The sequence below is a fragment of the Biomphalaria glabrata genome, chromosome 15 (assembly GCF_947242115.1).
Source record: "Biomphalaria glabrata chromosome 15, xgBioGlab47.1, whole genome shotgun sequence".
Lineage (NCBI taxonomy): Eukaryota > Metazoa > Mollusca > Gastropoda > Planorbidae > Biomphalaria > Biomphalaria glabrata.
The window spans coordinates 9,801,796-9,825,710 of record NC_074725.1 but is presented as its reverse complement, the minus strand read 5'-3'; the positions used below and the strand labels follow the sequence as shown (position 1 = coordinate 9,825,710).

General features: G+C 35.0%; 2 protein-coding genes across 2 annotated transcripts; one reads left to right on the top strand and one right to left on the bottom strand.

The window, feature by feature from the left end:
- Positions 1-1,941: 1,941 nt before the first annotated feature.
- On the bottom strand, positions 1,942-10,790 carry LOC106055719 (uncharacterized). Its single transcript, XM_013212115.2, has 6 exons — positions 10,637-10,790; positions 7,640-7,713; positions 6,773-6,949; positions 6,492-6,674; positions 5,584-5,718; positions 1,942-4,594 (listed from the first exon to the last, which is right to left on the bottom strand). The coding sequence occupies exons 2-6, from the start codon at positions 7,692-7,694 to the stop codon at positions 4,470-4,472; spliced, it is 675 nt and encodes a 224-aa protein (XP_013067569.2). The 5' UTR covers positions 7,695-7,713; positions 10,637-10,790; the 3' UTR covers positions 1,942-4,469.
- A 1,655-nt stretch (positions 10,791-12,445) lies between these two features.
- Positions 12,446-22,354, top strand: LOC106055718 (uncharacterized). The gene is made up of 5 exons (XM_013212114.2): positions 12,446-13,000; positions 14,077-14,169; positions 14,408-14,601; positions 16,094-16,229; positions 20,260-22,354. The coding sequence occupies exons 1-5, from the start codon at positions 12,526-12,528 to the stop codon at positions 20,415-20,417; spliced, it is 1,056 nt and encodes a 351-aa protein (XP_013067568.2). The 5' UTR covers positions 12,446-12,525; the 3' UTR covers positions 20,418-22,354.
- The last annotated feature ends 1,561 nt before the right edge of the window (positions 22,355-23,915 follow it).

The window sequence follows — 23,915 nt, the reverse complement described above, 5'->3', positions numbered from 1 at the left end:
GGCGCATCAGCACATTTTAGGCCATTTAATCCTTCCAGCACTCTACTCTTCTCAGTAAATATAAACAGCTGATAAAAACTACACAAGTTACAATATAAGTATTAAAAATTAAAACCAGTTTATTTATTACAGAATATTTATACTTTCCTATTTTAACTTAAAATTTGATTGAGCTATATTATTCAAATCAAGCCATCAAACTTTTTTTTTTTTTACCTGTTTAGGAGAGATTCATTGCATGTGTAATGCTGACAAGCAATATAAGGCTGTTCTCAGAGCATCACTGTGATGAAACATTTCAAAGGCCAACAGCCTTAGTTGAAATTTTCAGCTGTGCCCTGAAAAGCTTTTGCTTTTTAATTCAATTGAATTTCTAGATATACAGATACACCACATTATATATGTATCAAATTGTATCTAAGTACGGTATTTCAATCCACTTTTTGCTGCCCCTCTTCAGACTGAATAAAAGAGAAGCAGGACATTTTGGCGCAAAATGTTTTAGTCACATTATATATGTTCATTTTATTATGTCCTTAAAAATAAAGAATACTGATACATACCTATGTTTTGTATGTGTGTTTGTGTTTAAACACATTTTTTATGTAAAGAGCAATAGTTATTTTGTCCATTAGATTTGAGATTTACGTTTGTTGTGTAATTATTGTCATATCACTAATTATAATGCGTTTGTGAGATTTCTGCAAGTAGGATTCAAACCCTAGAACATCAAAACATGTCTCAAGCTCATACCATAAGGCCAGGCAATCACCCATAGTTCGCAATTTTTTTTTTTTCAGGAAAAGAAAAGGTGGAGAATGTATACTATATATATATCATAGTATAGTAAAAACAAGGTTACAAAGACAGTTTGTGTGGAAACACAAACTCAAAATTGGCCCCCGAAATGAACCACCCAGGCAGGTAAAAAGGGAGGTTTCAATATTTTCAGAAAGAATATCAGAATGAGATTCTATCAAAGGCGAATGACATAGAAGAATGGAGAAAGAATGTTGACAGATCATGTGTGGTGCCCCAACAGTCCAAGGGAAATGTGAAAGTGAATGTGAAGTTCAATGTGAACCTGGCCTAAATGATGTCTTAATTGTTTTGTAAAGGGTCAATCTCTTATTCAAAACCTCAAGTAAAAAATTAAATTTCCAGGGAAAAAAAATAATTCCCTAAGTAAAGTGTTCCATAACAATTGAATAGCACTGCAGTTCACGTGTTAATATGAAAAACAACTTATTAATTGTTGTTTTAAATAATGTTCCACTTGTATGCCTACTAAACAGATTTTCTCTCTTTAAAAAAAAGTAAAGATTATTTTTGTAAATGTAGTAGTTACTTACTTAACTTAGGAATACAATTGTAAAAATATATTTTTTTTTACAAAAAATCTCAAACTGTTTGCATAAATGTGTTAAAAATATGGTAAATACTTATCTCCCTTACTAAATAGCCACCCAGTGTTTGTTACTATTAATAATGAAAAGTTGTAAAAAAGGTGTGTTTTTATGAAAAAAACAGCTTGCATAGTTGATTATAAAAATTAAATTTTTCATTTTCACAAAAGAAAAAAGTAGCCGTTGCATCAGAATTTTGAATGGTCTAAAATATTATGATGTCGGATTTTCACTATTTTTTAAAGTTTACAAGATCTAAACGGGACAGACGGACGGACAGACAGTTTACAAAAAACTAATAGTGTCTTTTCCCCTTTCGGGGGCCGCTAAAAACAATGTTAATTATAAAAAGATTTTGGTTTAATAAATTATACTCACATGCCCAAACAACTGTTGCACCAAATTGTTGGCACCAAAACGTTGTATAGGGAATAAAAGATAAACTTAATAACCAGCCTCATATAAACCAGTGCAATATATAGATTAATTAAATAATAAAAAAAAGAAAGGAATAAAATAAAAACAAATAACAATGTCAAGAGCTTTTTTTTTTTATTCCAAATTAATCAAAATAAGATTATGATAAATATATAGATAAATATATAAAAACAGCGGTGCATTTAATAAGTAAATTATTATACAATTACTGACATATAAAAATTTAAAGACATTCCAAGAAAAAGAGTTGAAGTACCACAGTGACAGCTAGTTCTTGTTGAAAGTTTTCAAGAAAAGATTATGCTATTGGCTTATTAAATAGCAGGCCAGTGGTTCTATCTATTATGAAGGAAACTTAGAGGCTTCTTAGACTTTGGCAGTCAACAGAGATTATCTAATAAAAAAGATATTGCCTTTGCCAAGCTATGTATCATGTGGTAATGACAATTTCCAACTATGGTAAGTAAAAGAAAGACGGTCTACATTTTGTTTGTAACTGTGTTCACTTAAAGAGAACAAGAACTGAGATGTCTACGATTATGTAATAGAATAAATATTAATGGCCAAGGTTAATAAATGTAGGCAAGATATAAAAGGAATGTTTACGATAAAAAGAGATATGTATATGTTAAACAATCGTACATTGCATCACAAGTCAACAAAATTTACTTTTGTAAAAAGAAATCATTGAAGTTTTACAATCTTAATGATTAAACACAATAATATCCACAATACATCACTTCTATTTGATTCTAAAGAAAATATTTAACATAGTGCCAAATTATTTAATTATAAGCATATTCTAAATATGTTTTCTTTTCAATGAAGACAATTATTTTAAAGTAATTTTAAAGAGACAATGACTTTTTTCAAAGAAAAATGTTGGCATTGGCTAATGCATGTTTTGGAATGTGTTGTTAACTTATGAAGATATGCACCCATCTCTAAAGGGGACAACTATATGCCAAAGGCAAACTTTGTAGTCAAGCTTAATTAAATGAGAGCAGCTCATAGAATACCTGGCTGGAAATAGTTATCAAAAGAAACAGCTGGAGATCTGTTACAAAGACCATGAGATAAAAATTTGAGACCAAAAAGAAAGCTATTGCCAAAGACAGGTTCTGATGGCTAAATTATCTGTGCCTGTCACTACAAAATATGTAGGTCACAGCCAACTTGAAACACTGCACTTCTCCTTAATCTTCAGATTCAAAGACAAGCCTTTTTATTTTCAAAACCTTACTAATGTGTACAAATTGGCATCATATAGATTAGAATTCTTGGATAAATAAAATCAAACTCAAATGTTTATAAACATAATAAGAACAAATTAGTCAAATTTCTGTAACACTCAAAATACATTTTGTTACATTGAGCCTTTATGTAAAACTATGGAATGATTTTGTAATAATTCATACATTAACAAAAAATAAAAAAAATAACAGACACAAAAATAATAAAATTTTCTATCTAATAAGTGTGCCAGTCCCTTTAACTTACAGAGAGCATACACACTAAATACAAAAAGAATGTTGAATGTTTTATCAGAACAAGAAACAAATCACTTACTTACTATTTCTCTCCATATAGTTTCCCCCAATGAAAAGTAAATAAGATGAGTAAGTCACAAAGACTTTTATATTTATTTAATGAACACAAACATCTTATGTACATGTTGTTTTTTTAACCATACACCGACACATTTTAAATGGTGGGGAAAAAGAAGTATAAATACATAAAAAAAAAAAAAAGAGAGGCCCCCCCACCCTTAAAATTTTAAAAAGTTTTAACAACGTTGCATATTGGAAATGCTACACTTATACACAAAATATTTTGATCTCCACAAAAATGAAACATTTGACTAAAATAACAAGACAAGCTTTGTTGGAGCTCATTTGTACTTCTAAAACACAGAGAGAAGAAACACATAAGTAGAACAGAAGCCCTCTGTGATAATCTACTGTCATAATCAAAGCAAAGGATCCTTCAGAAACTTAGGGCAAAGAAACTGAAATAATGCACACTGAGTGTAACATATAATATGTTACAATATCAGGTTTTAAAAAAAAAGACTGGATTTAGCAATTGTAACAAGAAAAAACAACAAAGTTTTATTTAAAAACAAATACATAACTTGCTTTAGTTATGAAAGTTTTATGCTAAATACATATAATAGCTGCATTTACAACAAAAGAGTTGTGTGGAGATATAGAAAATAATTTGTATAAAATGTAAATGTCACAAGATCATCAGTTAAACATAATTGCAATATTTACATATCTATCAAGTGGATTTATTACATATGATATGGATGGCGTACAATCTAAATTGGCACAACCATAACTTTTTTTAACAACCTACATGGGTACAAGAATTTTCGTTTTTAAATAAAAATTGCTAAAAATATACATTGTTTGTTTAAGCTGACCATTCATTTTAATATGATTAAATCAAAGTACCACAACAGTTTAAAAAAAATATACAAAAATTACAACCCCATAAAAAAGCTAAATGTGATCAAAATCAAAGTTATCTCCAATAAAAATAACGTGTTTGATAGATGTTTTAATTGATTCCTCCCTCTTCACAAATATGTCTGATCTTCGGAGGAGATCATTACATGCCCTAAATGTGAATTGTGGGGGATTCACCTTTCCCGTAGTCTGTGCCCAGCTTGTAAACTTCACCAGATTTCTTTGGGTTTGGGTTTGTGAAATGTTTGTAGGCCAAAGGAACATGACGCAGATAACCTGAGCAAACAAAAAAAATATTTAAAAACACAAATATAAACATTTTAATAAGAAATTAATCAAACTAATGAATTATTATTCTATTAAATAATAATAAGGTTTACTATCTCAAATTATTTTTAAAAAATATAAATAAATACAACAAAAAATGTGAAAATATACAAGTAAATGAGATACAGGAATGAAATAATCACAGGTAAACATTGCAACTGGGGATGTAATAAGTTTATATATGATGTTTGCTTGACTGTTTTAAGACTTCAATTCCTCTATAATGTTTGGCTATCTTGTGCAGGCATATTACAGATGAAGATTAAGAGTTCAATAAACATAATGACAGCATCACTAACTACATGTGAGAGTCTAAGCCCAGGCTGTTACTTAATTAAGTTTAATGGATAATGGGTCAGTCAGTCTCTACTTGATGTTGTCACCTCAAAGTTCTAATGCCAAATGTCTAAAACCCCACTATCCGGAATATCATTGCATGTCACATTCAAAGTCAGTCAACTATTGTATGTCGTTAAGCTAAATTAAATAAGTGTATCATAATTGGACATATATATATATAGAGAGAGATAAATTCAGTTTTTTTTTTAAATTTTTAACGCATTTAGTGAAGGCTGGGTGTTAATGTTATTTTATTTATTTATTTTTAGGGCCTTTTTGTTGTGGGATAGACATGTAAAATACACTATGGCCTCCGCTGTGATCTAAGGAATATTCATGCCAAATTTTATCAAGATTGGTCAAACAGTTTTGATTTCTATTCAGGACATAGATACATGCTTCTTACATTCTGCTTTATTTATTTGATTTCAAATAATTAAACTGCTTTTTAATTTCTCAGATGTTAACTAATTTTAATAGAGAATAAGTTTATACCAATGAACAAATGATTTGATAGCTTTCATAAAAAAACAAAAACAATACTAGATGAAGGTCTACTGGCTGAAAGTGTTTAAAGATTGAAATAAGATTAATTTTACCTTTTTTACAGGCCCACCACATGATCAAACCAGCAGCTACTATAATGATAAGAGCAAGACCTACAGGAAGACCAATAGAAAGTCCATATTTCAAAGCCTTGTTCTCTTTAACAATCTCTACTTCCACTTGTTGACCTGTAGATAAAGAATACAGATTAGGTTAGCCTGAATGTTGCAATTCACAAAAACTGCAAGCTTTGGAAACCACTGCGCAGTTCATCTCATATATTGGTCTAGTCATCTGAATGCTCCAACATAAAAATGAGAACAAAGAAGAAAGAAGAATCTGCCCTAAAGATTAAATGGTCTGAAAGAGGAACTTTAAAAAAAAAAATTAAGGGGTTGTCAATGTAATCAAAAGGGTGGAAAATTGTAAAAGCGAGGGTAGGGGAGTGATCCAGCTGAAAAACAACCTAAGAGTATATCAAATGTTGAATTGAGAAACTGAAGATAAGTCTGAGATTGTACATAGGTCTATCCTTTTTGGTTTTGGGTGGGAGGGTAAAAAGGCACTACAATTCACAGGCCAAAGCCTTTGAGTGAGTGTGTCAGGGGAAAGTATTTTGTTAGTATTAGTATGAAGTACAAGTGGCAGCATAGAAGTGTGGTATGAGCTTTAGGCTGTCACCATTATGGTCCATAGTTTAAACCCTGCCATCCTAAAGGAGGTTAGGGCTAAGACATGATAATTTTCTTTTCTGAAGGAATATTTCAAATGAATTTGAAACAAACAAGTAATAATAACTTAAAAAATAATGTCACCATTATGGTCCATAGTTTAAACCCTGCCATCCTAAAGGAGGTTAGGGCTAAGACATGATAATTTTCTTTTCTGAAGGAATATTTCAAATGAATTTGAAACAAACAAGTAATAATAACTTAAAAAATAAACAATATTTAGTCCACACCTGCAGGTGATAGCCAAATAGTTCCAAGAATGTTCTCCTGTGAGCTGACGTTGCCTTCATAGTAATAGTTGATATCTGACATGTGAAATTTTCCAGTAAACCGCAGGTCCTGATGGTTCTCAGGTGCCTCTTCCCACCTAGTATGCTCATCAAAAACAACCACAACATCATCATCTGATTTTCCTGAAAAATTATGAAACGTTTTTATAAAAACATTTGCAGCTTTCAATCGAGACTTTAATATATATCTAAATCACATCTCACAGTTTTGAAATTCTCACCAATCATTTCCAAATGATCACGGTCTGCTCTAAAGGTCACATGGACTTCACCGTGAGGGTGGTAGTTAATACGCATAACGTCCAGCACACAGAGTGTCTGCTTTCCACCAATGTTCATACTTCCTTTCCACACAGTGAAATGAGTTAGCTGGATTTTCCACACTGGTGAGACATCAGCTAGAAGAAAAGGATCATTGGTATTAATTCAAGCAAAGCTTTATCACAAGACATTGAAAACAGTGAACAGTGATACAGAAAAACGCATAAATAGTGGCTATTACAGTTACACCAACTACAAAGTAGACATTCAGTGTAAGATATCAACAATATAAAACAACTTATATACAATTATATTTATATACATATAATTTACATACTATAAACTATTAAATAAAATTTTAACCACAAATTAAAACAGACAGACTAGAAACAAAAGAAAATTGAGAGGGTGATGTTAAACAAAACTAAACTTGACAAGCAACAATTTAGAGTTTCCATGAGCTAATGAGCCATGTATAATAATGCTACATGATTAAGCTGCTAGCTCTTGGCAATGACTGAAAATGATAAAGATCTCCTTTAAATGATTGAAGGTATGACACAACTATAAGGATACTATTTGGTAAAGAAATACAATCAAACATCTTATTACGATTAGATCCTCTCTAAACATTATATACAATTTAAATGTGATGTAAAACAATTAGTTTAGGCCCTGGTTTCAGCATAAGTATCATTCTTTTCTAATTAGTTTAGGCCCTGGTTTCAGCTTATAAGTATTATTCTTTTCTCAAACATTTACTAAAAATAGTCTATTATATCATCATAAATAGTTTAATAATAATTAAGTCTATCCATTCAACAAACCTGAATTCACAGTCAGGAAAGTTACAAGTAAACAAACAGCCAGAGTTACCAACATTTTCACTGCTGAAAGAGATCTGAAAAGTGTACAACAAACAATTACGCTTTTTTATTCTGCAAGCAATCTATGTATATATATAATATATATATAGATCTACTACTTTTTACTACTATTGTCTACTATTGTAGATGAGACCAGTCTATTTGTGTCCTCAAACTCAAGATCTATTTATAGATCATAGTCTAAACTACAGGCATATAGATCTATACATATTTTAAGTTTAGATTCTAGTCTTGTTATAATTATTTTTATAGATTTATGGTAGTTTTAATCTTCCAAACAAGTTAAGCGCTGCTGCAGCAATTTTTACGGTTGAATTTTTATAGCTCCGTAATGGTTAGTCCTAGGAAAAAAACTGGAAACATAGTATAAACTTGTCATTGTTACATCATTTCGTTACGCATAGTTACAATAAAATATGATGTTGAAGAGGGTCAGGTCAATGAGGTCCAGCGCTAACATTAACGAACACCATTCCCCCCTCTGTACACTAACAAGCATTATCTGTATACTAACGAACACTTCATGTTATTGTATTTAAAAATAATATCATCTTCAATTTTCTTTAATATCAATTTATTTTTAAACCAACTAAGCTTAGTGTTACTTTTCCCACTCTTAATTGGTCCTTTCTCTGTTTATAACTGACACCACAACCAGCCATTAGACACAAGTTTTACCTATACTGTGTACTGTAGCCTACCAAGGTCTAGTTGACCCAAGTAAAAAAAACAAACTGCGTGACCTTCTTGTCTAGCCCGCTCACTCTGCTCAGTGACTGGTACCTGATCGATCAATTTAATTGTCCCTCCCTCTACGTTTTTTTATCTGATACTGTGCTGATGTTACCACGCTTAGTACCTACCTGGTATAATATCAATTATTAGGGCACCAAGGAGAGACAGTATGAGTGAGAGGGAGGCAGGGTTGTGCCTATCACTGTTTTTTTTTTTATATTGTTTTCTAGCATATTTTTTGCTTTAGTGTTAGTAGCCTATCACTTTAGATTGTCTTTATATTTGTAGAGTATTAGATAAAGTGATGTGTGGCAAAATAGTAAAAAAACAGTGTAAAAAAATGTAGATCTAACTCAGCCTAATAAGTCTATAATAGCTCAATGTTCATTAAAATAGCATTAGTTAATGTCATTGATAGTAATAAACGAATATTAGTGAACATCCCCTCTATTTACACAAAGGTTATGACATGAATGTGTTTTAGGGCCTATTGAGAAGAATCTTAGATAGGTCTTATTTAGCTGGTACCTAAATTTTCTAAAAAAATCTTCTTCACCCCGGAACTACCCTCCTTCTGTCCTAGAAGAAAAAAAATGGCATCGTCCTACCAATGTTCTTTGAAACCCGTGTAAAACCCTTGTTTTTCAGAGTAAACAAAGCTAAAAAACTTAGTAAATGTGTCTGAACTTGAACTATAAAGAAATGGAGTATAAACAAAAGACTAGTTTCGTTATAGCTATCAAAATAAAGAAGATTGTGAGGTGTTCGCTAATAGATACTAAATAGATATGTGAAAATCCGTAAAACCGGAAGTAAAAAAATGGCGTCAAAACTTGAGATACGTTTTCTTACTTTCTATACATAGGCCCTTGATTGAAATCGATTATGATTTTAAATCCATTGAAATTGTTGCCAAAATGGGTGAATATGGATATATTTTATATTGAGGAACATTTTTTTTTCATGTGGACTTTAAAAAAAAAAGTGTATTTTCTTACTTTTTTTTAACTTGAAGGTATATGTATTTTTATTTTTACTGATACTCATTTCAGGTAAGGCCCAAGAAGTTGATTTTTTTCCCCGTAATAGAGTATATATCTGGTCATATTTCTGCCAAGTTTTATCACGATACATTGCTTTGATCGATTACAATGTTGAAACATAAGTTTGCACTGCTCCCTATGGGATTTTGTTTTTTCTTGAAAACTAAACTATCCAATGAATAAAATCATGCATAGGCTAGTATATATAATAATTATGCATGTGTCTAAATAGTTTTAAAAGAGTTTCAATGGTTTAATCTATTTTATTTATAATTTTAAAGCCAATTTGAAAAATAATTGTATCAGACGATTTGATCCCACTTTTTAGATATTTTGTTATTTTCTGCCATCACAAAGCTGCCATTTTGTCCACACCCCTCTGACATTTCTTGTAGTCTAGACCCGATAATTTGTTTATTTCATCAATATTTACATTCTAAACAAGTGGAGTTTATAAATATAAATGAAATCACATTTGTGAGCTAGAAATTTACTATGAATACTAGGTCTACAATTTAATTTCTTATTTAATAAGTAGATTTATCCTCTATAAAATTCAATTCCAATTTTTTAACTTTTTGAGCGGGGTGTGTGTCTTGCTGGCTGAGCGAGCGAGACGCTCTCATCTTACATGCTCCATGTCAACCAATGCTAGGTCAAAACGCCAGAAAAAAAATCATAACTTTCTAACTGTTCAACTTAAAGTCATAATTTATACACCATTGGAAAGTTCTTTCAAAGTATTATAATGATGTACTAACGAAAAAATGATTTTTCAAACTAAATTTTTTATTTCACATCCCTATATATATATTTTATATAACTATAATTTATCAGAAAATAGGCCCAGGGGGTGTTTGTTTTGTTAGACGAAAATGACTGTCTATACTATAGATTATAGATCTATATTATATAATATAACTATAGACAATACTATAGTTATAGAGTATAGAGCTACAGAATACAGTCTCAATAGTCTCATCTCAGATTCTGTCCTGAATAGGCTGAATGAAATTGAAATGTGAAATGTCTCGAGTCTCGACTCTTTTACTTTTAACTCTTAAAACTCTTTTACTAGGGCTAGGGTTTTAATCTGATTTAGATGGATCTATTCTATATTCGGTACTATTAGATCTAGTCTTGGTCCTAGTGAACTTACATTTAGTAGATCTAGATCTGGATCTATCAGCTATCAAACTTCTAGATTTGATAGGTCAAGAAAATGATAGACTTCAGTAGAACTAGTCTTATAAAACTTTGTTGTTTCCGGTAGTGATAAACAAAAGTTGTCTATTGGAACAAAAACGTTTTGCCTTCATTACTAAAATTCCGACGTGTTATGTGCTACAACAGTTAGGCTAGGACCGCTAGGCCTACAATACCACATTTAAGAAAATTTTGAGTTGTATAAGTTATTATAAGAGTGAGAGAGAGAGAGAGAGAGAGAGAAAGAGAGAGAAGGGGGGGGGGGCGGCCTTACATTTTTGGAGGACCTAGGCCAGGTGTTCTCAGCATATGGATCGCGACCCCATTGGGGGTTGAATCACAATTTTCCTGTGGTCGCCTAAGACCATATGATTTTATATTTTGTGTGTGTGTGTAAAAATGGACATTGTACACTTTATGAGTAGCTATTTTTTTTAAATATAGGCTAATTGTCATTCAATAATAGATGTTGCAAATAACTGAAACGTTATCGCCATTATGGTATCATATTTATTATTTCTATGAAGATTTATGCACTTAATTAAAAAAAATCAGATTTGTTTGTAATTAGTAATATGCCATCTACTTTATGTAGTTCATGCCAGATAATGTATTTGTTTAGTTATGAAACAGACCGTGAAAATAAACGTGAAGAAAATATAATGACGAATTTTTACGACATGGTTCTACTTCAATTAAAATAGGAATAGGGAAACCTTTATGCGTCATTTGTAAATCAATGAATCAGAACAATCTGAAACGTCATTTCTATATCAAATATCCGAGCTTTGCCGACAACGACATACAGTATTTTAAATGTTGACTGAGTCAAGAAAACCAGACTTATAAGATAAGATAAGACTTTAATGCTGGCAAACAAATGCAGGTAATAAAGATAAAATGTCATTTATTTGTAATTTAGTTATAATCAGAAGTATTTAGTGTTTCCGGAGTAAATATACAACTTTGACGTTTCATATCAGATATTCACATTACGGTTTTATAACATTAGCAAAAACACGATTTTAATGATGGGGGTCGCCACATAGTTGGCAATTGTAAAAAGGGGTCGCCTAACTAAAAAGGTTGAGAACCACTGCACTAGTAAATAAATAAATAAATAAAGTAAATTTGGTGGCCCCAAATGAAATAGGAAAATACAAAATTTCGCTATTTCTTCCCCCCAAAAAATTGTTCTGGGCGAGGCCCCCACCAATCGGAGGTTCTAGGCAGCTGAGTATTTTGCTATGCCAAAGGCCGGCTCAAATAGCAGAGAGAGAGAGAGAGAGAGAGAGAGAGAGAGAGAGAGAGAGAGAGAGAGATGAAGGAAACAGTGAAAGAAAGGAGGGAATGGACGACTAAGACTGGGAGAATCAAATACAAAGAGAAAAAAGAGAGAGCGAGAGAGAGAAGATGACTTGGAGGACAAAGAGAGATAAGAGGTAAGATAGGGGTAGAGAGAGGGAATCAAAGACAGGGACATAGAGGTGGAGAACGGAGGACAGAGATAGGGTAGATATAGGACAGACATAAGAGAGCAGAGCGACTGATAAGGGATGAGAAACATTTCTCTTTCATTACAATAAATAAAAGTCTTGTCATTGAAAACGGAAACGCCTTCCTGTTGACGGGACACTACTTATCTCAATGGCAGCCAGCATATGTTCGAAACATTCTCAGACCAAGTGTCTCAAGTTTATAGTGGACAATGCGAACGTTTGTTCCGAGAGTCGAGGTGGCAGCGATGTCTGATGACGTTATCAAGGAAAGGATTTCGGCACTTCTGTGCTTCGTCGTTGACGGGAATCTTTTACGCATATTAGTCAGTCCCCAGAAACCAAGATGAACAGACGCTACGAAGTTCCAGAAAAAAAGTTACCATTTGATGACAGCGTCTCCATTTTGAGCTGGGCAGACTCAGAGGGCTCGATCAGGACATCTCCATACGCCGTGTATCATAAAGTGCACACCAGCAACCTTCACCTTCCTCCTCTACCTCCCCACGAAGAGATGTACAACTCGGAGATCTATCTGATGCAGCCAGATTCAGTCACGTATTCTGAGTCTCTGCCGCCGAAAGATATGAGCATCTACAGCGTCCCAGAGCAACGGAAGAGTCGCACGTGCTGTCGAAGACTGGGTAAGGTTTTTGGCGGGCTCCTGCTGACCTTGAACTTCGCGGTATGCACAGTGCTAGCCATCCAAATGTTCTTCCAGCACCGGCTCGTCTGCAATCAACTGTACTATCAGAACAACACATGTAGCAACTGTCCTAGATATGAATGTCCAGAATTGGCAACATCCGCACCAACAAAAGGTCAGTTATTAATCTAGTCTGTGTAGATCAAAAATTTTTTTTTTCAGACAACTTAAAAAATTATTTTATATTATAGAAAAACAAGAACAATCAAAACATCTCAAACAAACAATTAAACAGAAATTTCATATATTGTATATTATAAATTAAACACTTAGAGCGTAGATTTATAAGGTTTACCTTTTTATCAACTCTGTCCGTCCGTCTGTCTGTCAGGTAAAAAGGTTTTAGCCTTCACGTTATTTCTCCCACATCTAATCTCGGATCAAACTGAAACTTAGCACGATTATTTCTATTACATGCCAACACAAGAATCAATTAAAAAAAAAATTATTTGTTTCGTATCTCGAACAAGGGAAAGAAATTTTCCTTAACTGATAAAGTGGTATAAGTTGAATTAGTCCCCTTTATTGTTCTTAAACCATAATTAGCACAGTGGTTACAGTATTGGCTTAAGAAAAGCATGCAATTGCGCCAAAATAAATTGGCCCTTTTATTATTTCTTTCTTGTTGTAAAGTATTTTTTTTTTTATTTTGATTGTTTAAAAATATTTTTTGTTTTAGAAATGCTTACACGCGAACTACATAATTATCAAACATCCGTTGTTTAATTTAAAAATAAAGGATTTAATTGTAATACAATTTCCATGTCATCAAGACAAAATTCAATAAATTCTTTATTTAGATATCATTGTTTTTTTTTGTCCTTTGATTGCCTGCGGTAGATTATAATCTAATTACATGTACTAGTTTAATCTCTCTCTGACTTCAAACCTCTGCTTCCGTATGAGTATTATTATACCCACATTCATTTTTTAATGAGATGATCCATAGTCGCTCGACCGAAGGAAGTCAGTCTATCTCAGAATACTATATCTTTTCGACATGTCAGAGTATAGTCTATGTAAGCCTACTTTTTCTTTTCGATACGTTTAAGTATATGTAGTCCTACACTTTAAAGATTCTTAATTATAATGTTTCTATCTTTTGTTAGTTCTAGTGTAGATCTTTTACAAACAATTGTGAATTAATGTGTTGTTTTTTAAAATAAATATATACCAATTTTGCTTACAAAGTTACTATCGAGTCCAATGCTGAAAGAAAGAAATGCAATGTTGGTCTACTGTGTGTCAAGGGATCTTACCAACCACCAGCTAACCCTGAGAAATGTAAGCTTAAACGAGTACTATAATTTTCTTTTAGATCTATGCATACCTTATATTCAAATAGTTCTATATGTATATATTAAAATTATATTAAATCGAATTGAAGCTACATTTTAGTATATAGTTTCATATGCTCCGTTCAACAGGTTTCATTGACGGTATTATTTTATTAATGCTCGTTAACTGCACTCAAAGAAGTGGGTAATGTAAAAAAAATATGCATTTGTTTTTATCTATCAAGGTGAATTACTTCTAGAAAATCATCTCATTAATCTGAAAGATGAGAACCCTGTCAGTCCAGTGGACGAAATGAGAGAACTTTACGTCGTTGATAATAACGCCATCAGCGTCGTAAACTCTGGTTGGTACTTGATCCACTCAAGGCTTCATTATAACCAGCAGTGTTCAGCAGTGTGTCCAAAGAGCCCAGAAAAAGTAAGTGATCATTGTCAGAGATATTAATGTACAGGCAATTCTTGGTGAAGGCAGAGATATTAATGTACAGGCAATTCTTGGTGAAGACAGAGATATTAATGTACAGGCAATTCTTGGTGAAGACAGAGATGTTAATGTACAGGCAATTCTAGGTGAAGACAGAGATATTAATGTACAGGCAATTTTTGGTGAAGACACAGAGATATTAATGTACAGGCAATTCTTGGTGAAGGCAGACTGGATCATCAACAACTGTTAAACAACGGTTACTTAATTATACTTGCTGGCTTGGGTGCTTGTCGTACACTACTGTAACAATACGATTGTATAATGTAAATATAAGAAACTTGAGAACCCTCTGGAGTATCATGAACCATGTATTTAACAAAAGTCCTCTTTTTAATGAACTCTTAGGTTCTCAAATCTCTTCTAAATTTCTTTTCAATGTTTTCCAGTACAGCTGTTGCTCTGTTTTTATAGTGATAATTTCAGTTAAGCTTTCTGAATTTCATGTCATCATTGATTTTTTTTTCTAACATTAATTGCTGGCTTCTTCAAAGTGTACACTAACTGCCTCCACCTCTTTTGAGGACTTTATCCTGTGAATAGTCCTATGTTTGACTAATCCTGGGATATATTTGACTAATCCTGGGATATGTTTGACTAATCCTGGGATATGTTTGACTAATCCTGGTATATGTTTGACTAATCCTGGGATGTTTTACTAATCCTGGGATATGTTTTACTAATCCTTGGATATGTTTTACTAATCCTGGGATATGTTTTACTAATCATGTGACGTGTTTTACTAAGTGAGAAAGTAAAAGTAAAGGTTCCCCTTTCAGACCTTGCGATCTATGGGGGCAGACGATGTAAAGCTCATCTGCTTCAATGACCGATGGTTGACGGGGGGTGTAAGATGGTTACGACGGCCAGCACAACGACCAACCGCCTTAAGTCCCCCAACGTATATCAGATACTCAGAGTTGGATGGACTCAGAGGGGCCCTAAAAATCCCTAAGTTCAAAATAACTCGAGACCCCTTGATGCGTAAGCCTAGCATTTTACCACTAAGAAAGTGCACTTTAATTTATTCATTTTTTATAATGTTTTTTTCCATATCCATTATAAATGTGTTCTATTCTATTTTTAATACTCAGAAAGACCCCTAGAGGCAAATTTCTTATTCTATACGCTAGCGCTAGAACAAATTCGTTCAAGTGCTCCTTTTCCCCTAGTGCCTTTAGAGAATGGAATGAGTTGCAAAATCAGCAAGGAAAACCAAAGACTTGGCAGAGTTTAAGTTATTGATTAACATGCATGACTAGATTGACACATGAAATGCATAGGACGTAATTAACTTCTTTTTTTGTTTTTTTAAGTAACGTCTATAATATATAAGATACAATAATATTAACTCTATACGTTTAGAATTCTTTAACGTAGGCCATACTAACATTAACAAGCGCGATAATTTTGTTGTTCTATTCAGATGTTCAACCATTCCGTGTCTGTGCTACGTTTCCACAACTTCAGTGACCCGGAACTAGACGAGACAATAACGGTAGTGTCCAAGTCAAGACGTTGCTGTGACAACTGCACCCAAAGCAATGGCGTCATTGATATCAGTAAGTTGTTTGTTTTGTTTTTGTTTAGGTCAGTAAATACCAACAAATGTGACAGTGTAGGCCTACTGATATAAATTTGCTTCAAACAGGGGTGTATAACTATAATATATGAATAGAAGCTGTTTCCCTTTGAATGGTTCATAATGCACCTGTTTCTGTAATTAAAAGTGATCAAAGTTCTGGAGTGTCCAACACAACGTCTGACCGCTTTAACTCTCTCCAATGGCTTGATTGTAAAGGAGACTCAGAGCTCTAGGAAATACTCTATTTTAACCATATTTCCTTGGGTTGAAATAGTCCTAACAGTTTTTATTTAAATGTGAATGTAAAATATATTTGAATACACTACAGGATTCATTATAGCTAGGCAAGAAGTAGTTTTAGTTGTCCTGTGAAAGGGGAGAAAAGCGCTATTATTTCTGTGTAGTTTGTTCATCTGTACTTCCGTATTTTTTTTTGGAACATTTAGATTTCAAAAGATGAAATTGACATAGAAAATCCGATTTCACCATCTTATTATTAGGCCTATTATTTCGCTATGTTATTATTAGGCCTATTATTTCTCCATCTTATTTGTAGGCCTATTATTTCACAATCTTATTATTAGGCCTATTATTTTATCATCCTATTATTAGCCTATTATTTTACCATATTATTATTATGTTAGAAATGAACGAGTAGTCATTCTCTTGCGCTGCCAGGGTCGAGTTTCGCTAAAGAGAAACAAAATTCATCGTAGTCCCTTTAACAGTTTCCACTGAGGAATTTTCTGGCGATGTGGCAGGTCTGCAGCAGTACCGCCCTCTAACAGGCAACGAGGATGTTCCTAGGGCCTTGAAGGTGTCTGTGAGCTCAGTTATTATTATCCCCTCGGTTGATATAACAATGGGGTATATTGTTATTTTGGACAATTTCCATAGACGCTTAATCTCCAAGCCTAGGTTCCCATATTTTCTTTGTTTTTCTATCTCAGTTTTTCTTAAATTATTGTGGTGGGTTTGGCACAGAACAAACTAAAGGACAAGGCGACTCGTAGGGCGATTCAAAACTTTACTATACACTAAAGACCTGCAGCCATACGTGAACACATGGTGTAGAACCAAGCACAAAAGGGAGTGGAGACGACTTAGGTCCAGTAACATACGGACATTACAGCGATACGAGATGCCGGTCGAATGGACAGTGCCCACGTTGGTCTGCCTTGTCATGCGCGGACACAAGGTGCCATCTAGGGTGAAGGGTCACGTGGATATCGGGGTGGCCGGTGTTCTCTGAAACGCTATCCACTCCACTACAGAGCCCCTAGCTTGAAACGACCCGTCCCGGGGCGTTCAGCCTAGTAGGTTTCTGAAAACCGAAACAACTGTTTCTTGTCAGTGTCTTCTGGGACGACAAGCACCTTTCCAGTTTGTAACGTGCTGGTTCCATCGGTCATACAAAGTGGTCTGTCTTCCTCTATCCATAATGTCTGGGAAGCTGTAGAAAGTGTGATAGGGAGCAGTGAGCGAAATCGTCTTTGTGGCTGGTTAAAATGCTTGTAGTTTCTTCTTTGTCTATCTGGCCTCCGGACTCTGTTATGACTGTTCTTGTTTGGCTGCCCAGAGTTAAAGTTTCTATTTCTCGATGTTTGAATTGAGTGACTTGCATCTGTATTGTACATTGCATCAGCTTGTTGCTCATTGGTTCGTTGTTCTACTTGGTGGGTTGGCTGTGAAACAATGGGTTCACTGTTGCTCACAGATTGAACCTCCGCTGTGAGTTGTGGTGATTGCTGACAGTGACGCCTTACATGTCCAACTTCCCAGCACTGGGTGCAGACTGGTGATCCATCATCAGTGTATGGGAAGAATCCTCTCTTCGTCCTTGACCATACAAGACCCGGCGGTGCTGTTGGTCGAATTCTGTTTTGGTTGCTATGTTTCGTGTGTCTTTGTGTGGGTCTGCGTTGACTATGTGGTTGACTAGAGAGTGGGTTAGTTGAACTTGGCAGACTGTTATAGCCTGACCCCTTTATTTCTTCAAGTTGCTTCTCTAACTTGGCCAATTTCGCTAAGAGAACCTCAGACCACTGCTCTTGGGCTCGAGCTGCATCTTTGTTCTGGTTCTCCAACTTGAATGCATAGTTTCGTAGACTTTGAAAACTTATCTGGGGTTGTTGCGCTATGAACCTAAACAGCTCTCTGCGAAGTTCTGGATCTCTGACTCCATAGGCAAATTGGTCCCTCAATCTTTCCTCCTTGAAGCAATCTATTCCTTCTCTTTGTTCTTGCCTGATGGCCGTTGTGAACTCCTTAAATAGTCGGTGAGAGAATTCGAGCAGTGACTCACTTCTTCTTTGCTGCGACATCAGAAATGTAATCTCTGCCTCTCGCTCCGGTATAATTACTTCAAACGCAGAGGTAAGTGCATCGAGCAGAGCTTCTGGATCACTTCTGATATGAGGTGGCTGAAGATCTACCTCTACTCTAGCTGGACCACTTATGTTCTCAAGGATGGTTGCAGTCTTCTCTTGAGGCGAGAGGTAAGGCCGGAGCTCCCATAGATCTCTTATTTCTCTGACGAAATCTTCAATTGAAACCTCAACATTTCTGCCATCCCCGCTAAACTGTCTCATTTTTCTAGCAGGTTCTATGATGTAATGAGGGCGCTGACAGACCAGCTTCAATGCCTCAAGTTCAGCTTGTAGTCGAGTCAACATCCCCATAGTGACACGTTCCATTCCCTCCGGCTCTCCTCCACTGCACGTGGGACCCACGTCTCTTCCCTTCACTGAACTAGGTTCCACCATATTTCTCTCCATCTGGCTGCAGGTCTTAAGAAACTCTAACAATAATAGTAACCTAATAACGAAATCTATCTCAACAGAAACAATGTTCAAGCGAAGTAAAATCACAATTAAGAAAATATAAGCAAATTATATTAAAATAAACTAAACTAAATCTAACTACCCTGAAACAAAAAGAAGAAAACAAAAAATAGAAAATATTTGAAAGTACAGAAACGAGAAAAAACTAACTGTTACTTGTTGACATCTACGTCTGGTTGTCACTTTCTTAGTTTCGGTTGTCAGGAAGCAGATTCTGAGACGACTTCTGGTCCCACAGTGTAGTCTCTCTTCCTGACCCCACTCGTGCTACCAAGTTTCTGTGGTGGGTTTGGCACAGAACAAACTAAAGGACAAGGCGACTCGTAGGGCTATTCAAAACTTTACTATACACTAAAGACCTGCAGCCATACGTGAACACATGGTGTAGAACCAAGCACAAAAGGGAGTGGAGACGACTTAGGTCCAGTAACATACGGACATTACAGCGATACGAGATGCCGGTCGAATGGACAGTGCCCACGTTGGTCTGCCTTGTCATGCGCGGACACAAGGTGCCATCTAGGGTGAAGGGTCACGTGGATATCGGGGTGGCCGGTGTTCTCTGAAACGCTATCCACTCCACTACATTATGAGACAGTGGTACGGCGATATCGATAATGGTAGCGTTTTTTCTTTTTATCGATGAACAGCAGATCCGGGTGATTAAAATCTACCGTTTTGTCGGTCAGAATAGGCCTATCCCAGTACAGCAGATGTTCAGTAGACTCGAGAACCTCTTGAGGGGAGTATTTATAATAAAGAGGAGTGTCCTTACCGATCAAATTGTACGTCAAAGCCAGGTGTTGGTGTATTAACTTTGCAACTTGGTTATGGCGACCTAGGTAGGCTGATTCTGATAGGGCTGGACATCCTGCCATAATGTGTTCAATCGACTCGCCCACATTTTCGGCATTTGTCGACAACATTGAGTTTCAGGACATGCTTCTCGTAATTTTTTGTCCTGATTACTCTGTCCTGTATTGCTCTAACAAAGCCTTCTGTTTCATTGTAGAGATGACCTGCTTTGAGCCATTATTATTATTATTATTATAATGTCTATTATTTCAACCTCTTATTAGACATATTACTTCACCATCTTATTAGTATGCCTATTATTTCATCATCTTATCTTACGCCTATTTTTGTTTTGTTTTACCTTTGCAGCTGTAGTTATTCAATTGCAGAGATTCGATCACGTATATGCCGAGACTTCCGGTCCCTCCCTCGTGTACACAGAGGGCAAAGTCTCATTCTTAGAGGCCGCTCTGTTGCAGGAGGAGAGTTCGGAAATTCAGCTCTACAAGTCAAGTACTGGTGGTTAGTGAGATTGGCTACGTCGTCTGCATCTATCACCTCTGGCCACCATCAATCACAGGATATTCTCTCTCTCTCTCTTAATCTCTCTTCCTCTCGCTCTCTCAGAACGAGACAAATCGTCATAGCAGGCCTCAACACTGACCTGCAACGTCACAATCTGTGGGCAGTGGAAACCAAATAACTCATTGCCATGTCGAACAGACCTGTAATGTGCCAACAAGCTATTGGTCTCCACTGCTCGTGGGCTGTGACGTTGCAGGTCAGTTTTCAGGCCTTCTACGACGATTGGTCTCGCTCAGACCCACACATTCACACACCCCACCCAAACACATCATCTCGACTCCCCACTTGTGCCATACTCTCGATACACAAATACATTTTTTTTCAAAAATTCATAAGAACTTACACGATGAGACACACATTGTCAACTGGGAAAACATAAGACACACACACATTGTCAACTGGGACAACATAAGAAACACACACACACACACACATATGCTCGCGCTTGAATGAACTATCTTTCAGCGGCGGAATGTAGGGTCTACAGTAAACTATTGTTACGACTCTCCTACTATCCAGGCTATCTTCAAACTGCACCACACGACACAACGAACTTAAAAGAACCTCACAACTCAGGGCTCCAAAGAAACAGTAGCAATTTAATTTCAAAAAACATCACAATTGGCAACAACATTACAATGACTCAAAAACCTAGCCTTGCTCCGCCTGACTTCACATACCGTGCTGTTTCTAACTTCGCCTCGTACTGGTCACATTGCGAGGTAACGTGAAGTGTCATGAAGTGTCTTGCTCTTATATAGGGTCTCTACCGGCCTTCCAGAATCGGATGGAACGTTCTTGACCACCCAGAATGATCACAATCGCCGTGACTTGCGTGCGTAATATTTACACACAGGTCGTAGCCGAACTGGCGTGTACTGTCACTGGTCACGGTTGACAGCTCGTCTAGCGCTGGACTGGGGCGATTTGGGTAGGCTAAAAACACACAGCACAACCAGGTTTACTTTACTATTTAGGGGTTGAAAACTAATTAATAGTAATAATAATAATCTTTTACACTCATAAGGAAATTTGTCATACAATTTGTGCATTACACCAAAAAAAAAAAACACAAAAAAAAAACATTATAATTACAGAAGTCCAAAATATACATCCACATCAGACTCACTCATAATTTACATGTAAAAAGTTTATATCAGATAATTTCTATTTAATGATCTGATTGCCAGGGGAACAAAAGATTATTGTGTTTGTCTTTGCTATTGGTGTCTTGTATCCTTACCATCACAAGATCCTGATTTTTTATTTCTAGAATCTTTTTAGCGTTTTTATGACGTGTACAGCTGCACAAACGGGGTTTGTTTTTTTGCCAATGATTTTAACAGCAGCATTTAGGATTCTTTGAAATTTATTTTTATTATTTTTTTTTAAGTGGATACAACTGGGCCACTGAGTCTTAGAATATAGAGCCTACATTTAACTCATTCTCACTGACCTATGTATCCCCTCAACTGACATAAGCAGTCTTATACAAATTAAAACAGGCAAAATATGTAACTTTTTAGCTATTGTTTATATATATATATATATATATATATATATATATATATATAGAGAGAGAGAGAGAGAGAGAGAGCTGTAACGCATGGATTTGAAAGACTTGACCAAAAAAACACAGCCATAAGGCGACGATTACGACAAACTGTAGCCTAATTCTATCGCTTGTTGGTTTGTTTATAAGACTACACAGAGAGATTGAACCAAATCACTACTTCATCAGTATGCACATTATTATTAACGAATGCCCTAATACGTATTATTATAAATATTATATATTGTACGTATATTGCTTTTTAAAAAGTTGCTTATTAAAATAAATGAATGATGGAAATACTTAATAAAAATAATATAAAAAATCTTTGTTTTGTTTAGACTCTTCTCGTCTTAATTAATACATTTGAATATAAATATATATATTAGTTAGACAAACTTGAGTTTTTGCTGCAGTTTGAGTCATTTATTATAGACTATCTCCCTTAATGGAGATGTACACGATAAACCAATGGATGGTTACCTGGCGTTTTGCGCGCTGGACTGTCGTTCAGACTTATCGATGGTCCAGGGTTCAAACCTTTCCCTCTCCCATTCCCCGTCGTTAACTCTGAAGGATATTCCGAAACATGTAAAACATTTTACAAACATTTTACCAAACACTGCTAACGACGCTAAATTGACATACACTATTGCCCACTAAAAGCTACAAACGGAACAGCTTACATACTTTAGTTCTGCAGTACTATAAAGTGCACTAAAATAATCATATAGATCTAACTTTAACAAAGTAGCTTTGTCACCATTGCCTTTATTCCGTACGCCGGATACACCAAAAATTTTATATTTAATGGAATTGCCTCCATGTATGAAAATCTTGTATCTACTAATGTGACCTAGTTCTAGATTTATTTCTTTTCAGTCTTGTAGGATACATTTTTTTTCAAATCGCATTTTTTGCGAGATAATCCTTCACTCTACAAGCAAAGACTTTAATACAATGGTAGAATAGAATGATAAATGGATGACATGGAAGATAAAAAAAAATTCAGTTTGTAAACAAACATTTGTTAAAAATCATCTTCGTTAGTCTTATTATTTCAATTTTAGTAAACATAAGGAAAAACTTGAGCTCCGGGACGAGGGATCACGATTTAATTTTGTTTGGTGTAGATTGAGGTTTGGATTTTCAGGATTTGTAGTTCTTCTCTGGGCCCAATAGACTCTCAAATAAAGTGATGATGATAGGTCGCTTTGCTGGCCACAAGGCATCCTTCTTGGTCACAGACATTTTACCATCTTTAATTTTTTTAAATATCGTCTCAACATTTAGGCCTAATTGTAAGCCCTGGACATTGTTTACAAGAAAAAAAAAAGTAAAATATAAAAAAAAAAAAACTTAAAAAAACAACAACAAAGCTTATATTGAGTAAAATTAGTTTGAATCAATCATGTACCGGTAATTAATTTTTTATGACTCAAAATTTAACCATATACATGCGATAACATATAGATATCTAGATTTGTTGTCCAAAAAGGATAGACAATTTGGTTTCACTGTGGACCATACCTTTGAGAGTAATCCTTTTGTACAGCGCAATATGTATGGTTATATCATGGTCAGTGCACTATGCTCCAATCTCTTTTGTGGTCCAGATGGGAAAATACCAGCCAGCCAGACGGAGAGACAGAATGAAGAAGTTAAAATAAGCCCTGCTATAAAAAAAGTTACATCGATTGTGGCGGTTTTCTAAAGGAGTTTTTTTTTTAATTACTCTTGTACAGGGCATCTTTCATGTTACTGCATGCTCAGTGCACTCTGGTCCAATCCAGGGGCGGACTGGCTATAAGGGCGTTTGGGCAAATGCCCGGTGGGCCGGTACCCAAATGGGCCGGTAGGGCCACCTAAAGGGCCTTATGAATTAGAC

What these genes read in the sequence shown, in the direction of transcription:
- LOC106055719 (XM_013212115.2), bottom strand. Translation starts at nt 7,694, where the DNA reads ATGTTGGTAACTCTGGCTGTTTGTTTACTTGTAACTTTCCTGACTGTG. An exon ending in TGATCATTTGGAAATGATTG is followed by an intron (nt 6,675 to 6,772) that starts GTGAGAATTTCA and finishes ATAATTTTTCAG; the next exon opens with GAAAATCAGATGATGATGTT. An exon ending in GTGGTGGGCCTGTAAAAAAG is followed by an intron (nt 4,595 to 5,583) that starts GTAAAATTAATC and finishes TTGTTTGCTCAG; the next exon opens with GTTATCTGCGTCATGTTCCT.
- LOC106055718 (XM_013212114.2), top strand. Translation starts at nt 12,526, where the DNA reads ATGAACAGACGCTACGAAGTTCCAGAAAAAAAGTTACCATTTGATGAC. An exon ending in AACATCCGCACCAACAAAAG is followed by an intron (nt 13,001 to 14,076) that starts GTCAGTTATTAA and finishes TTGCTTACAAAG; the next exon opens with TTACTATCGAGTCCAATGCT. An exon ending in GTCCAAAGAGCCCAGAAAAA is followed by an intron (nt 14,602 to 16,093) that starts GTAAGTGATCAT and finishes TGTTCTATTCAG; the next exon opens with ATGTTCAACCATTCCGTGTC.